Source organism: Musa acuminata, chromosome BXJ1-10 (genome assembly GCF_036884655.1).
Source record: "Musa acuminata AAA Group cultivar baxijiao chromosome BXJ1-10, Cavendish_Baxijiao_AAA, whole genome shotgun sequence".
NCBI classification, from domain to species: Eukaryota; Viridiplantae; Streptophyta; class Magnoliopsida; order Zingiberales; family Musaceae; genus Musa; species Musa acuminata.
The window spans coordinates 19169007-19185239 of NC_088336.1; the positions used below are offsets into that span (position 1 = coordinate 19169007).

The window sequence follows — 16233 nt, forward strand, 5'->3', positions numbered from 1 at the left end:
AACTAAGTAAACTACGTATCTCCAAGACATCGCCCTCCGAGGCACCCTCATCCACAAGTCATATTAATATTTTAAATACAAAATAATAAGATTAGTAACTCATAATCTTTATTAAGTAAATCTAATATACTATTATCGTGTAAAATTTAATTTTAAAATTAAGTAAATTAAATTTATATTTAGGTTTAAGTGAAGTTCATAAATAAATATATAACATTAATTATTGATAATTATGGTTGATAATAATTTAAAAATAAAAATAATATATTTAAAATAATCTTAAAAAGTTGTATTATCAAAATTAGTGTTTTGGTTAGTTAGCGTAACTGACAAACGTTAAGTTCGAGTCTCTCTCTCTCTCTCTCTCTCTCTCTCTCTCTCTCTCTCTCTCTCTCTCTTTCTATATATATATATATATATATAGAGAGAGAGAGAGAGAGAGAGAGAACTGCTTCGTTTCTTTCTCCTCTCCCCAATCGCCTCACTGTGTTGCTCTTCAGTCGATCCAATCCGTTGACCTAATTCGATCGATACATTTATTATCTTCAACCGTTGACCTCTGTTGGCAATAGTGAACGAGGAACTACAATTTGTAGGAATTCCTCTTTAATCTTTGATTTTTTTTTGTTTAGGTATCGGTTTTACCATTGCGTTCGACTCTGTGTTCTACTAATTTTGTGGCTTCATATTGTTTAGGGTTAGATCGGTAACATATTGAAGCGAAGAATGTGAAGTTTATTGGCAGAGATGAAGAAGGGTGGGAGTGATATCGGAGACTGCAAAGGAAAAGATGTCTGGGTATTATATTGTTGGATTTGAAGTTGTTCCATGCAGCGTGAAGCGTGATCCGGCTGCCATGTCGAAGCTTAACATGTATGATAAAATTGATCCAATGGACTGCACTCTGGAGCTTGACAAGTCCCAATCAATTTGGGGGCAAGAGATCTCAGTTGCCTATGAAGTTGTATTTGTGAGAATTGACATCGGATGTCTCTTAAGGTGGGATACATGCCTCAGGATGGAGGGTGATCGGGCTTGTTGTTATATGCATTTTAAACGTCATACTGTGAGTCAGCAAGATAACAGGAGTTCTTCCAATCTCATTGTTCTTAGATCTTTTGTCCTTGTGGTACTCGATCTTGATGCCACTTAGCCTTTTGGGTGGGTTACTGACGCACTTTGGCTTAGCATATTCAGCACTATGTGCAAAAGAACCAGATAACAAGATAAATTTCTTCTAGGTAGCATCCTTTGTGGACTCTTCCCTTTGGATCCCTCTTTGTTAAACTTTTCTTCATCCTTCCTAGCATGTGGCTTGGAGGGTCCATTATGTGTTTGGATTCCTACTCATAGTCCTATTGCTGGTCAGTGTCTGTGCTGAAGTTTCTGTTGTCCTAACTTACATGCATCTTAGCACGGAGGATTGGCAGTGGCGGTGGAAAGTTTTCTTTGCTTCTGGATCAGTTGGGTTGTTTAAGTTATCATGCTCCACCAGCTACTCGGTATTTCAACTCAGGAGTTTCAGTGGGCCTGTTTTATCTATAATGGTCTGTACCTTGGCTGTTCACTGGTTATGGCTCATTCTATTTCATCCACTGGCACCATATATTATTCGGTATCGTTTTACTTTGTTCACTACCTTATTTAATATCCACTAGAGGTTTTGCTTCTTGAGATGCAACAATTCTTCACTGTCAGTTACAATCTTATTTCTGTTTCCAATTTCCAATTATTTTTCATTGGAAATATATATCATGTTAAACATGCCCAGAGTTAATTTAATAGGACATATGCTAATGCTAGTAATACTTTATTTCAAATGCAAACGTGAAATTTTATCTAGTTGGGGTATGTTGTAATTTGTGATGCTGCATCTTTTAAGTGCTTGTTTCATTCTCACAAGGTGCATTAAAATGCAGGGGTGCCAAGAATGCACAAGTATATAACCTAATAGACCAACTTGGCATTTGTTTTCGGGTCTGTCATGGTGCATCTTCAGCCTTGTGACTTCTTCAAGAAGTAAAGGGGATTGGTATAGTGGCTGATTGATACCATTTGTCACTATATGGGAAGTTTGAAGATGCTAAACCTTCTGCCACCTGTGGTTCGCCTAAATAGTTGCCACCTCTTGTCTGCTCGAAGCTCATAATCAGAGACTTACTTGTGTTACTCGAGATGTATAGCTATTTAAATGTAACATCCCATTAGTTCCACATCGAAAGTGGGCAATGTGTATGATTGACTTATATGAGTCTGATGAGTGTATTATGTTAACTCTCACTTAAGCATTTTGGTCCGTGGTTGAAGGACTAAAATGGAGTTATTGGTCAGTATTTGGGTCAATTTCTCCAATTGCTTAATGCATTGGGTAAAATGTTTGCCCATGCCAAGTATATTAGCTACTTATTTGATTGTCTCTAACAATAGTGGTAGAAACATCAAACTTCTGGATGTGATGTTAATTGTTTGGTTCCTTTGTTGCTTGGAGCTTGTCTGGTATGGAATTAGACTGCCATGAGACGTTTTGGACTATTCCAGGTCAAATTGGACTTGGAGCAACTTAGCTAAAGTTTCTAGTTGGTAAATTATATTATATGATCTTTTGTTTTTGTCATCTTTGTATGTTGTTGTAGCTTTTCTAGTGATTGGTGCAAACTTTTCTTGTTGGATTTAGGATTCATGTGACATTTTATGCTCAGCAAGATTAACATCTGTATCATGGATTGAAACCTTCTAACTAGGATATCAATACCTTCTTATTAGCATGTTCCACGCAACTATCATATGTCAGCATATACACTCAGCTTTTGATCCTCTTAATTTGCTACGTGAAGAAAAAAAAATTGTGAAGTGCATTTTATGTATTCCTGATTGCATTCAAGAAATGCTTCGAGTTCCAGAGAAAATTTCCTGGACCATCTGTGACAATGAATAAATTTAAATTCGTAGAAGGATGTTGATGTTTCCAGGTTCAAAAAAATCTACTCTTAACTTCTAGGAAGATGATCATGGGGACATAGAATGGTCTGCAAGACTCGAGCACATAAATATAATATGTAGATGCAATGTAATTAGGTGCTTTTCCTGAGACTAGTGTTTCTTTCATGACTGGTGAGCTGCATAGATATGCTTGTGGTAGATCTGATCTGTTTATGTCAGGTAAGCTATGTCAGATAAGATATGATGCAGTTTAAGCTTTCTACCAAACCATATATATTACTGTTTGTTACTGTGTTTATATTTTTATATTTTATCTAAAATATTATATTAGTTCTTTACTTTTTAACACCTATAGCTTTTGGTATGGTGAATTGCTTTCCTTCCCTTTTCTCTGCTATCCATGATAACAGAACATGTGTCTTGTCCATTATACGAGCAATGAAAGTATGTTTTGTTGCAGAGGAATAATGGATGGTAGCATAAGTAGGACATCAAATCGTTGGCATTAAAATGGTTCAAACAATATCCTTTTCCATTATGTTTTGTAAAACTTTTTTTGCTTTGTGGGACTTAAAATTGTTGTTTTAGTCTCAATTTGCTTAATAATTTAAGAAATATATGTCTTGAGGAATTGTTCATTGGTGCCGCAGCTCTTAATTTTCTTATATTTTTTTATCAAATTAACATGACCCCTTTTCTTGTGTAGGTTCCTCAGCAAAACGTGCTGTATCAATGAAAATAATGTGAGTTGCTTGTGCTTTGAAAGCAACCCACAAGCTTTGTAAGATTCTTGAATTTACTGTGGATGTCCTGATGGTGAACATCAAGCACCATGGACACATACAAACAAGCATTGTTGGGGATACAGTGAAAACAGCTTTTTTCTTCCCTTTAGGTGGTACTATGGAATGTTGAAAGTTGAAGCAGCTCTCATTTGTTTTGTATTAATGTTAAAACAGCTTTTAGTTCAGAATTATATTGTCCTTTTTTTCCCCTGTTTATGTCTTGAATGGTACCGATAAGCTGCTGACTGATCTGAATCCAATTTGAAATTTTGGGTATGGATCCTCATTCTTGAGTTTAATTTATTAACTATTTTCCTAGTTCAAATTGGAATTTTTTTATGCAGTTTGTCATCCACTCTTCTAATTAACTGATGTGTAACCATAAGTTTTCAACACATGCAGGTAAAGATATACTGATATTACTGGAGGAGAAGGTGGGGATGACAACAACAACAAATGCACCGACCGCTCCACTTGTGCAAGAGGTAATTAATCTTGTCACTACCAAACTGGTTGTCGATTAAGGAACATCAACAAGTTGCAAGCAAAATTCTAAGACATGGTAGAAGAAGCGGCTACCCGATTGCACCAAACCCACTTCCCATGTCTTCTCCTTGCCCACCCTTCTTCCTCCTCAAGCTTATAATAGGGGTAGCCATGGCTTCACCTTCCCTGCATTTAGCAGACAAGAAGGTCATGCCACAGACAAAAGACTCTTGTTTATTTAGCTGGGTAAAGGCTCAAGGAATCCTGGTATGTGATCATTGATATAATAGACTAACAATTTCTCAGTGTGGCAGGGGTGTTCACAGCCCGGTGGGACCTCCTGCCATGATGCATTGTCGCAGGAGTGGGTGAGCATGACAGTGGCATTTGTACAAACTACTGCCGAGGTAAAAAAGATGTGAAGTGCATCCATGCCAATGCACACACACACATAAACAAGTTGACATTTGAGCTTTCATGTCAAGCAACTCATTATGGTTATGGAAGAGTGTTGAGGAAGCTTCACATGTTCAGGTAAATCAGTGACCTCATTTCTCCTCGAATCTTTGTGCTTTTGATTAGAATATAGCATAGAATGGCTTGATCTAATTATAAGTGCTCCATCAAGCATAGTATCTTTCGTATTTTATCCTGACTTTTCTATGCATTAAACAAACAGGCATATTGCATGCAACAAGGTTCCTTCTCTCTCTCTCTCTCTCTCTCTCTCTCTCTCTCTCTCTGTTAGAGTTGATTATGAAGTAAAGCAAGTTTAACCTCAAGAAACAGTATTCATCTATCTTAAGATTGCTCTGAGATTAAACAAGTTGACACACTACCAAACAGAAGTGCATTCTGGCTATGGGGCCCCTGGGCACATGGTGAATGATGATATGTCACAATGAAACTTTGTACACATTCATAAATACTTTACCAAGATATCATGTGTGTAAAGCAGGTGAGGGCACTCACAGAGTTCATCGCGTCTTCTATAACTCCATTTCCTGTCTATATTGCCGAGCTGCAAAACCATGTCAATTAATTTGAAGGGAAAAAAAAAAAAAAAGAAAGTTGGTCAATTTCCTAACTTATATAGAAAAATTTGGCCATTCTAACCCTTTATTAGTGTCACGTTTTATTTTGTTGAAGGTTTCTTTCTTATGTGGGTGGCTTCTGCACTAAACAACTTAAAATGCATGCAACTTTTTTGCAGTCAAAGTTTGTCCATCCCTGGGGAAGGCAGCATTCGCTCAGCCCTCCGATTCCTTCGTACTCCCAAAAAAGAGAGAGATCACATGGGGTGTTCATCTCTTTCTCTCTGTCTCTCTGCTCTCTCTGTCACATTTATAGAGGCCTACTATCTCCCTCCACCAACCCATTCATTTTCCTTCCATAAACCACCGTTACCACCTGCAATTCCTCTTCATCAGCTCGCTCACTCATCCATGGGCTTCCCCTCCGTCTGCTACACCGTCATCCTGCCGCGACCGGTCGCCTTCGTCGTCAACCTCCTCGACCGCATCAAGCTCGCCGTCTCCATGGCCCTCTTCTACCTCGGCCTCGCGACGTCCTACGAGGACTACTTCGCCTTCCCCCTGCAGCTCCCCGACCTGCCCTCCCCCCTCTCGCTTCCCTCTCCGCCTTCCGCCATCAAGACCAGGCTCCCCGTCGTCAGGTTCTCCACCCTCCGCCCCAGCTCACACCACGGCGGCGAAGCCATCTGCGCCGTCTGCCTCGGCGCCTTGGAGGCTAAGCACGAGGTCAGGGAGCTCGGCAACTGCTCCCATGCCTTCCACAAGGCCTGCATCGACAAGTGGGTGGACATTGGCCAGCTCACCTGCCCTCTGTGCCGAGCTCAGCTGTTGCCCAACGGAAGCGAGGAGGAGGAGGAGGAGCAGGAGGAGGAGGAGGAGGAGGACGATGCCGCGTTTGCTGATCCTTCCCGAGGTTGAAGCCAAAGAGTAGCTAGCTGCATACAGTGGGTTAATACAGTGTTCTTGTACCCTGATGAACCATAATTTACCTACCTCAAGAGGCTTATGTACAAAGTTGGTGCTAAGACTGACGAGTCACTTGAAATCCTTTACTCTTTACTGTGTTCTCTCGTTCGAGATATTGGTGTACATGATTCTACATGGAAAAAGAAAGCATCTTGTGAGTGTGTAAATCCATTTATTTTGCCTGCAAAGGATTGGGTTGATGGTTGACGATGACCATGAGAGGGAAGAAAAGATGGTGTGCATGCCATGATCCAGTCTCGGTTGCAGATGGCTTCTGTTGCTCTTCTGTGTACTGTACAGATCTAAGATCTTAGATTATTAATTGAACCAAGCACAAATTTATCCCATTCAAACCTCATGGTAGACATCTCTGATTCCAACATCTTCCTTGGTTGTGTCACAAGATGGCACTGCCGCTGCAGCACTTGGATCGAGAGGAAGCACCTTGGACTGATTTTTCTCCCTTTCTGATCTTAATTTTGAGGACCCTCAACTGATCCTGGTGAGGTTTGCCTTCCAGTTCGCTTAAAACAAAAAGGTGAAAGGAAAGGAAGCAAGATGAACTTGCAAGTCAGAAGAGTTCGATGGCTAGGAAGAGCTCAAGTGGCCTCAGACCATGAGGTGGGTGGTCCATCACAGGATCTCAATTAACAGAGGTAGTTTCCACACACCTCAGAGGAGGTTGGTGGATCTCAATAGAAGATGACTTGAATGCCAAGTTCAAATGCTAGAGCTCGAGTTGAGTTGCTTACCTAAGTGGTAGATAAAGAATGGACTACAAGTTGTTTGCTTGGAGGTGTAGTGAATGCATTAATCAAAGTCTAGTTCATATCCCATGTGAAACTAATCAGATGAGAGTTCCTCAAGGCTGATGGTCCCATTCCTCACCACACACAAAGTACAATCTTTCAGGTGATGATGACTCCATTTTGATCTGATCTCTGTCACAATGGACAAACAGGTGAATGCTGGTGAATTTTGCGGGCCCCATAGCCACCTGAACTCTGTACCAAAGTGGACCAGCTGAGGAGTAAACGGAGTCATCCTTGCATTGCCTTCAAACACAGAGCATGCATGCTGTGTTTGGGGAAATGCGGTGGGCAGTGCTATCCATGAACCTACATGTACTTGGAGAGAAGACCCAGCAGCAGCACAAGCCCTGAATCACTAGCTCAAGCCTCATCCTTGTGGACCTACAGATAGATGAGAAGAGGATCACAGGCTTCCCCTCATACTAAAATGTGGATAGGAATGAATGATTCATGATTTATCTCCTCATTCTCCTGAAATTAGAGCATTCTTCACATGATGTTTCTTTGCAAATCTTTTTATATAAATTTAAAGGTGCAGATACCAACCATTCTATCATTGGCTGTTTTTTACTATCACTATCTTAATTTACATGGAGCCAATCTCACCCACTTGATGACTAATTGATCAGATCAGAGCTTTAAACCTGGTTACAAGATTGTCAATTCTTCACCTTGTAATCTTCTTGGGAAAAGGTACTCCACAAAGGATGAGAACACTGACATAGTGATAAATAGGGCAGAAAAACATTAGAGGAAACAGCCACGAGATTCCAAAGAAAAGGAGGAAAACAAGACAGAAAAGGAAGAGAAAGAAAAAAGAAAGGGAAGAAAACAAGGAGAACGCAGAGAAACTATTCTCAATCATCTAGCAGTGTTCTCATCTTAGGTTAGATCAAAACTACAGTAGACTCTTGCTGTGATTACTTGGGGAGGTTTTAGATATCGTGGACAGTGACGTGATCCTTGTATCCCAGTTGTTCTCTTATGATTGTTGCTAGGGTTTAGGACAAGAGATTGAGATTTGTATATTCATTATTCTTATAATGGATTATCTCTAGTTTGTCCCGTGGTTTTTACCCTTCACATTGGAGGGGTTTTCCACATATATCTTGGTGTTCTATTTGATTGTGATTTCATTTAATTCCGCTATATATCATGGCCTTCTAGTATTTGTTCATATATAAAGGTTATTCCTGTTTATATCCCCATCAGAGAGCACTGACAAATTATGGGTCAACTTTCGAGAAGTTAGCACCAAGTTTCAGAAGAGCATTGCAGGTAAAGGTCAAAGCATCTTAATACATCTCAAATAATTGAAACCTACTTTTGGATGGCTAGCAATGAACTAACAGATCAAGCTACAAATAATGCTTACATATTTATGAAAGAAAATAAAAGGTGATGCAGAGATGCTTCTTAATTCAATGCCATGTTTAAGCCTTGTGGATCAGCACTTTGTACAAACAAAAACTTGCTCGCTTTCCTTTTCAGTTCCTCGATGTGGTCAAGCATCACAAGTGTCAGCACAAGAAAGAGAACAGTTCAATACAATCTCTCCATCTAGCAATCTTTTCCTTAAGGAAATGCATAAGAGAAGTGCCAGTTATCACATATCGGCAGAGTGCAAGTTCAATCTTTAGAGTTGAAAACATAGTCTTCGAGTAAGGTGAGAATATATTGAATGAACAGTTTCAACTAGTCATGGCATATGCTGATTGCATGGACTCCTCCTTTTCCACCTACATCAACTATTTTAAGATGAACATGCTATGAACACAATCCACATGAAAAAAAAAATGATTCTTTCAATCCATATCTGATTAACTATGAACTGAAACATTATATTAAACTTACTTCTCTTGCAGATGATCATAATCTGAGTTAGGCAGCAATCCTTATGCTAGGGTTTTAGATCCAGAATCCTTCATGTGCTCCTGACCCATTCTAGGTTCCATCAACTATATTACTCATGCAGCATCTCTGATGCATAGTTGCACTACTACCTAAGCCTTTGAAATCTATCTAGCAAGATTGGCCTCCGATGAAAAGACAGATCCAGGAAACCTGGGCAAAGGCTACTGCAGCAAAGTTGTAGTCTTGCCAAGCCTTCGAGTCTTGTCAAGACATCGACCTACATGTGCCCAGGGCAATGAGACACGTCCACGGATCCACAAAACCGGGAGAAAACCTTCTGCGCAAGATGCATTCTGCATTGAATTGACACGGAAAATGGGGAGAGCAACTGCTGCGTCCCCAAAGTCGCAAGTCATTTCGAGTCTCATTTGGCTGCATCACTCCTTCCAAGAACAGTGTAGGAACAACTATCACGTCAACACAAAAGAGGGGGGGGGGTGACCGACGCAAAATGATTTGATGGAATTGTTAGGTCAAAGTCTTGCTTTCTTTCTCTGACAAAGATTTGATGGGATCTCACTTGACAAGCCTACTATAACTACTACGTCTCGTTGCTTTCTCTCTTTGGCTGTGGCGTCCGGCAGCGCTACTTGTCGATCGTCACACTCATACATCTTTTGCTCCCTCCCACTGCTTCGGACGGAAGAGAAACCTCAGACCCCGTGACCGCATGCAGCTTGAGAACCAAAGAAACCTTGATATGCTGTCCTTACTGCAAGGATTTAATATACACCTTCACTAATCTTGCATGAAGTAGTCAGACCTCTGTATGCCGTTCAACATCTAAGGATCATACTAATTTATTGCAGGCAATCAGCATTGCTCAACAAGTCTGACTGATACATGAATCTTAGCATGATATTTACTTATTTCATCACCTACCATAAGGTGTTCTAAGTTCAGCTTTACTTCCTTATGGTTCTTTGGCCGTAGACACATTTGTGTATCCACAGAACTCAGTGCTTAGAAGCAGCATTAACAGATGTAGGTTACTTAAAATCGAAGGTCAATGAGCATTCTGAGGTATTGTCACTTCAGAGAGTTGCTGGCCTCCCAATCATCAGCTGTGTGTTTACCTCCATGCTTTGAACCTCTGCTGCATTTAATCGTAGCATATTTCCTCCCTTGAACTTCATTTTAACAGAATAAATAAGTCTAATTAGATTATTTTTCACTGAAAAATGACTACTTGATAGAGAAATGTAAGTGAAGCAGATAGATAACCTTTTCATGTAATAATTTATTCTCCTTTAAAAGGCTCTTCTCCTGGGTTTCATACATAAAACAACAGAGATCCTTACAGTGAGGCAGTAAGAATGATCATATGGCAGGGAATGATGCTTTTACCTTCTCTCTGAGCTCTGCGATTTGCTCGGCTAGGAGGCATTGCTGAATGAACAGAAGAAAAGTGAGTCAAAACCAATTAGGTTTGCAAGATGAGCAAGAGAAGAAAGGATGTCTCATCAGGACTAACTTTTCTCTTCCTAATTTGTCTCAGGCTCTCCTCCAGCTGATTCCCTAGTTCATGCAGTTCTGCTGCTGAACAAGTTTCCAAAGTTTCACCAAGGAGCTTCCTGTACCAAAGCAAATGATGCATGCTCACCAAGTGGTCAGAATTATAAACTGGATAGAACAATAAGGAGGATGGAGTGTGGGCAAAATTAAGGAACCTTTTATGGGCTTCAATAAGTTCAATCTTCTTTGTCATATTAGTGGCCTCAGACATCAGATCCTGCAAATAGCAGGTACAAATATACACATGACAAACCAAGGGAGAAGAAGTCATGAAGGTTTTATTTTTTTCTTTTATGCATAACATTAATTTCTCTTATTAGCTGCATTGGGTCTACTTTATGATTCACAGTGGTTACTGATAAGATCTTGATCTCATTCTTCTTCCTTTTCCTTTTAGTTTTGAGGGAAGATCTCCTTGGACAGTGTTGATAGCACTAAAATGGAATGCTAAAAACTCAATGCTTTTGAGTAATCTTCAGAAGTGAAGAAAAAACATGAACAGATGCTTTTGAATGCTTGGATTCAATGTTGTTGAATATGGCTAATGTTTCCACTGGTGAGTGTTATTGCAGAACTGATCTTTCTTGTTTCTGCAGCTAACTACTGGAATGCTTGACTTGAAAGATCAACAGCACAATCATTTACTTATCAGAATCCATGTGATAGAAAAAGATGAAGCCTTTCAACCTTCATCTCTTGGGTCATTGCGCTGTGTTTGGTATTCACATCCTTTGTTTGCATCAAGTAGCGATCCATCGTCTTTTCGATGCTGAACACCAAAGAATGGAAGAGGGTTAATGAACTATTTGAGAAAAATGAATCATAAAAGCATTAGACACTAAAAATTGCTCACAATTGATGAGGAAAAAAAAGAAGAAGAGAGATTTTAGATGATAAAATAGGATGTCTCACATCCCTATAATATTAGTGGATAACATTGATCTTTTTTATTCCTAGAATATACTTAGTATTCAATGTTTGCCTCAATTTGATCCACAGAACTCAACCCTATATGTTGAGTTACAAACATAGATTTGGTATAATAAAAGTCATGGTAGTAGCCATATTTATTTTGGGTGGAGAATCCATCATAAAAAATATAACCATAGAATTTTGGCTAATCCTCAACAAGGAAAGGATGTCATTTACTTGCTTAACCTAATGATTATGTTTGTTTAATGAGTGACCAAAAGAGATTAGTAACAAAGGGGTTACTGAAAAGTTTAGAAGGATGAGTGTCATTTACTTGCAGAAGATGCAAGAGACAGAAAAAATAAAAGCTAAAGAAGTTGAAATATCAAGTACAAACTTTGGTACACAACAGGAAGAAACATAAAAATATCAATGTTGAAATAAGAAAGATAAATGCTTAAATATAACATGAGCTTCGGGAATTCAATTCAACGCTAAACATAATAAAGATCGATGTTAAAAAACCCCCAAAAAAAAAAAAATCCATCTGTTTTAGTGTTTCTGTACATGAAATAAAATCTTGCATCCATTCCAACATGCTTTTTTTTTTTCACATACTACTGAAGAGTTAATACTGGCTTAACCTAATCGCGGAAAATGAAGAAAGGCTTACTATTTAGAGAGCTTTATCGATTCCTTTAGTATCCTAAGCACATCACTGTTTGCTTCCCATTTACTGATCCAAATTCTTGGGAGGTGGAAGTGAACAAACTGAAGAATCCTATGAAGCAGCACATGTCTATGTCAGTATGTGTGACATGTTAGGACATTTTTGCTATTATTATTTATGTGTTTAAACTTCAAAAGAAGATAAGATATCATTGTGCTCATGTTTTCATACTGCATTGATTGAGTAGCAATTTTCTTACTTCCTCATACATCTTTTAGAGTTCTCCATGATATCGATTGATTTGGATACGATATACTCAATCCGTGTATCATCCAAGATCGCTCTCATTTTATATATTATCTTGGTATTATTGTCATACATCAGTTGGGATCGGTCCGATGGAACTCGATTAAAGTTGCCAATTATGACATAATACTAAGCACTGTATAACTTTGCAGCAGTCACAATTCTCTCCCACACACACACTGCAGCACCCTCTATTAATTAGTAGTTTATCCAAAGTAATCACCACATTAAAAAGAAATGAAACCATAAAACAAGTGACCATAACTTCTAGTCACATAATTGATCTGAATAAGGTATTCTTCTTCATTGTTGATATTTCTGATGCAACCTAAATCATATACACATTTGGCATAAACAAGATGGGATGAGGAAATCATTATTAGCACCTTATAATGCAGCAGCATATCTATCTCTAATCCAAGTGGGGTCAATTCTCTCAAATAACTTTATAGGTAGGATTCATGTTTTTGAGTCTAGTTGTAAAGGCAATGTGCTTTGTTTTCCAGCAGATATGTTTCAAAGCTATGAATCCATAGGTTGATTCAGATATCTCACTGGTTTCAGGGTTAGAGCAGTCATCTGAGGTTAGGATTTCTTAGTCATTTAGAACACAGTCCAGAGTTACATGTATGCAAGAAAAAATATAAGAAAGCTTGATATAATATCACATGGAGGTATGGATGCTCATGATATGTTGCATACTTGACTTGGGATGAGGAACATATTATACATTTTAGATTGAATAGGTTCTCACATTGACTTTGTTTAAGAAAATGTTAATGTCAAGTGGAAACAACTAACAACATTTAGAAATGATTAGTCATCTCAAAGGCTTTTGAAGGCTAAACTATAAGCACGTGCAAACTAATTCTTTGATCTTAGGGTGATAAGTAAAGTTGTTTGAAGGTTAAATTACAACATTTAGCTGAAAATTAACATTGCATTATGCTATGCGCATCTAATCAACGCAAAATTAACATTGTAAGGTGAAAGGGGTGTGTCATTTGCTTCTTCCAAAGCAATGGTTGAAAATTGAATGATATTGTTTGCACATAAATGAGGCAGAGGAAGGAAGATCTGAAAGAAAACTGGCAGGTTCTGAGGAAGAAGTAATACAATTTTGAATCAAGAACCCTTATAATTGCAAGAACATGATGCCAAGTAGAGGGGAAATCCTCCCCATTGGCAATGTGGTAGTTGCAAAGAAACAGGTTCATAAATGATGCGACATATAAGAGTTCAAAATCAAATAATCTTATTAAGTAAAAAATAAAAACAGATACAGGGATTGAAATTTGATGTGCTTATGGTGCTCTCCCAATCAGTCAAAAGTGTCCACTAGCATGCAAGCCCCATGAGATGAGCCTAAAATGAGATACCTAACGAGTGACATCAATAACTTTGTTTTCTGAAGGAAAGGCAGTATATTTCAGCAGGAGCAGGATGAACTTTTGCTCCTAAGACACAACAAAGGGATCCCTATTTAAAGAATCTATGCTTTAGAGGGATTTTAAATGTCTAATCCTGAGAAATGGACTTAAAACAAACAAAAATAGCTACCATTTTAAAGCTATTGACTCAAATCTGGAGAAATAAATCATCTAGGGAAGTGATTGGTATCAGCAAAAGAGAAGTTGCAAGGGAGAATGCAAGAAAAGAGAGTTTAATCTACAGTAGAAAGGTCACTATTTCCTGAGGCCTACTTGGTTTCCATGTCACCAGGGAGCACATTCTTGCCATGGTTTCCATGCTTGTGGCTTTCAGGTAGACTTGCTGGTGGTGCATAGAAGAAGCTTACATCCAAGCATTTCCAGGTTGGTGAAATGCTAATGCTAATCCAACACATACCGAACATACATGATACAAGTAGCTACTGCTGTCGGATGCACTAATATGTGAAATATGACCCACATGATGGCACGATTATATGTATCTGAAACTTAAATCTCTGGTCATCCTTCATCCATTTTGCTTTTGTTTCTGATGTAGTTCATCTCAGGATTTATGATCCAACTCATAGTTTCGATCTCTGTAATCGTTTCCTGTGCATGATGATGGTGATCTTCAAGAAGAATCAACACCAAAGTATCCACAAGAGTACTACCGCATGAGCAGCGTCCAGAGATCAAACAAGTGGAAAAGCTCCTTGTCAGTTTGGAGGTACAGAAAGTATCAAAAGGAGAGTGTCAGCAAAGAACATGTACTACTTGTAGGACAAGGGAGAGACCGATCGATTAACTGGGTACTGCATCAAAGGAGGAAGAAGACAGGCCCGAAAACGATGGGCGAGATCACACGAAACAAGGGGAAAGGAAACCAAGAAAATAGTTATAGAGTCAGGAACCTGGAGGAGCTGCAGAACTCCCAGAGCTTGCCGCGGCTGGAGAAGACGATGAGGGCCACCTCGGCGTCACACAGGACGGACAGCTCGTATGCCTTCTTGAGGAGGCCGTTGCGGCGCTTGGAGAAGGTCACCTGCCGGCTGGCCGCGTTCTCTATCCGCCTCACCTCCGTCTTGCCCCTCACCATCTCTCTCTCTCTCTCTCTCTCTCTCTCTCTCTCTGTCACTCTACCGTTCTTCTGATCTGAACTGTGATCTCTTCACTCTTGGGCTCCCATCTCAGTCGTTCTCTGAACCTTAGGGGACTTATGAAGGGTAAGAGGATACTAAAGCTGGAAACCGCACTTCCACAAATGGCTAAAGAATAATCACAGAAAGGAAAAGAATAACACTTTCTTCTCTGGTGTCGGTCCTCCTCGCTTCTTCCTTTTTTATGCATCCCTTTCCTTATTGGTCACACTGTCGTAGATTCTAAAACAAATTAAGGAACGAAGAAAGAGGGGAAGTGAGAGCATTTGTGGCCTTACCTGTTAGCACAGCAAACATTGTCTTCTCAGCTGCTGTTTCTTTAGCCTTTTCCTATATTATTCTGGATTTGTGTGCGTTAGTCTTTCAATTCTTCCATTTCATTTTAAGGAAAAGCATAATGTATTGTAATTGTAGAATCTAAAGGACATGGACAGCGTTGGAGTCTAAAGTTCATGGGAACTTTTCCTACTTGGTAGGGCTGACCACTTTATCAGAGTAGAACATAATTTTGCCTCTGGTTTAGGTTGATTTGGAAAAGCATCGATTTATGTACATCTCCAATGAGTTCTTTGATGACATCTTAGAACCTTAAAATGTGATCTTGTGTCGAGTGATGCCATGGGCACATCATCATTTCTCTGCCTCCTCCCCCATCATCCAAGGAGGAAACTAAACAGTGAGTCATCTCACTATTGATTTATGTATGCGAAAAGAACGTCCATTCTTAAGAGAAGAGTACTACTTTTTTCTTTCTGCTCTGTCCATCTGATCTGCCTGTATAATGATCGTCGAAGTAATATGCGGAAAAAGATCCAAGTGCTAACCTCTCATTCATTACCTGTGTGTGTGTGTGTGTGTGTATGTGTGAAGGAAAATACAGAAACGCGAGAGAGAGAGAGAGAGAGAGAGAGAGAGCTTTCTTGTAAAGCTGAGGCTTCGGAGGGGTGCGGTGGTGGTTCTGTCGCAGGGGTCAGTACGAGGTGAGTGGGTAGGAGGAGGGGGAGGGGAGGTGGTGGTGGCGGTGGGTGCGTGTCCGGCGTGGCGTGGGGTGATCGTACGTACGAGAGCAGCAGCCCACGAGGTGTGGACACGCGGCTCGGCTGGCCGAGGTCTCGAGAGTCCCGCCTCACGTGCTTCTCCTGTTCCTCACCAACCTCGTCTTCTTCATCTTCTTCTTCTTGCTCTCCCGCCCTCTCTGTGCTCGTGGTTCTGCTTCCTCTCTCCGTCGCTTGTTTAATGGGTTAAAGGTTGCAGAAAGTTCCATGGCGTGGGGGTTGGAGGAGGAGGAGGCTGAATGAGACTT

The 16233-nt window shown here is 39.8% G+C and overlaps 2 protein-coding genes across 5 annotated transcripts; one reads left to right on the forward strand and one right to left on the reverse strand.

Moving 5' to 3' along the window:
* The first annotated feature begins 451 nt into the window (after window positions 1-451).
* LOC135595335 (brassinosteroid-responsive RING protein 1-like) lies at window positions 452-6292 on the forward strand. Of its 3 annotated transcripts, none has more exons than XM_065086136.1 (6): window positions 452-592; window positions 697-1615; window positions 3647-3998; window positions 4128-4210; window positions 4518-4745; window positions 5425-6292. In XM_065086136.1, exons 5-6 carry the CDS (start codon window positions 4738-4740, stop codon window positions 6161-6163), a joined length of 747 nt encoding a protein of 248 aa, XP_064942208.1. In that variant the 5' UTR covers window positions 452-592; window positions 697-1615; window positions 3647-3998; window positions 4128-4210; window positions 4518-4737; the 3' UTR covers window positions 6164-6292. The 3 variants fall into 3 exon arrangements, with proteins under 3 accessions (XP_064942208.1, XP_064942209.1, XP_064942207.1); XM_065086137.1 differs by having other exon boundaries at window positions 4526-4745; XM_065086135.1 differs by lacking the exons at window positions 452-592; window positions 697-1615 and having other exon boundaries at window positions 3348-3998.
* Window positions 6293-9405: 3113 nt separating this feature from the next.
* Window positions 9406-15177, reverse strand: LOC135595337 (agamous-like MADS-box protein AGL19). 2 transcript variants are annotated; one of them, XM_065086140.1, is made up of 7 exons: window positions 14685-15177; window positions 11140-11221; window positions 10608-10669; window positions 10412-10511; window positions 10285-10326; window positions 10162-10233; window positions 9406-10067 (listed from the first exon to the last, which is right to left on the reverse strand). In XM_065086140.1, the coding sequence occupies exons 1-7, from the start codon at window positions 14867-14869 to the stop codon at window positions 9972-9974; spliced, it is 639 nt and encodes a 212-aa protein (XP_064942212.1). In that variant the 5' UTR covers window positions 14870-15177; the 3' UTR covers window positions 9406-9971. The 2 variants fall into 2 exon arrangements, with proteins under 2 accessions (XP_064942212.1, XP_064942213.1); XM_065086141.1 differs by having other exon boundaries at window positions 9412-10067; window positions 10162-10203; window positions 14685-15169.
* Between the last annotated feature and the right edge of the window lie 1056 nt (window positions 15178-16233).

Coding starts and splice junctions, on each gene's coding strand:
- LOC135595337 (XM_065086140.1), bottom strand. CDS start 14,869: ATGGTGAGGGGCAAGACGGAGGTGAGGCGGATAGAGAACGCGGCCAGC. Junction 11,222..14,684: donor GAGTTCTGCAGCTCCTCCAG/GTTCCTGACTCT, acceptor TTTGGTGTTCAG/CATCGAAAAGACGATGGATC. Junction 10,670..11,139: donor CAATGACCCAAGAGATGAAG/GTTGAAAGGCTT, acceptor TGCTATTTGCAG/GATCTGATGTCTGAGGCCAC.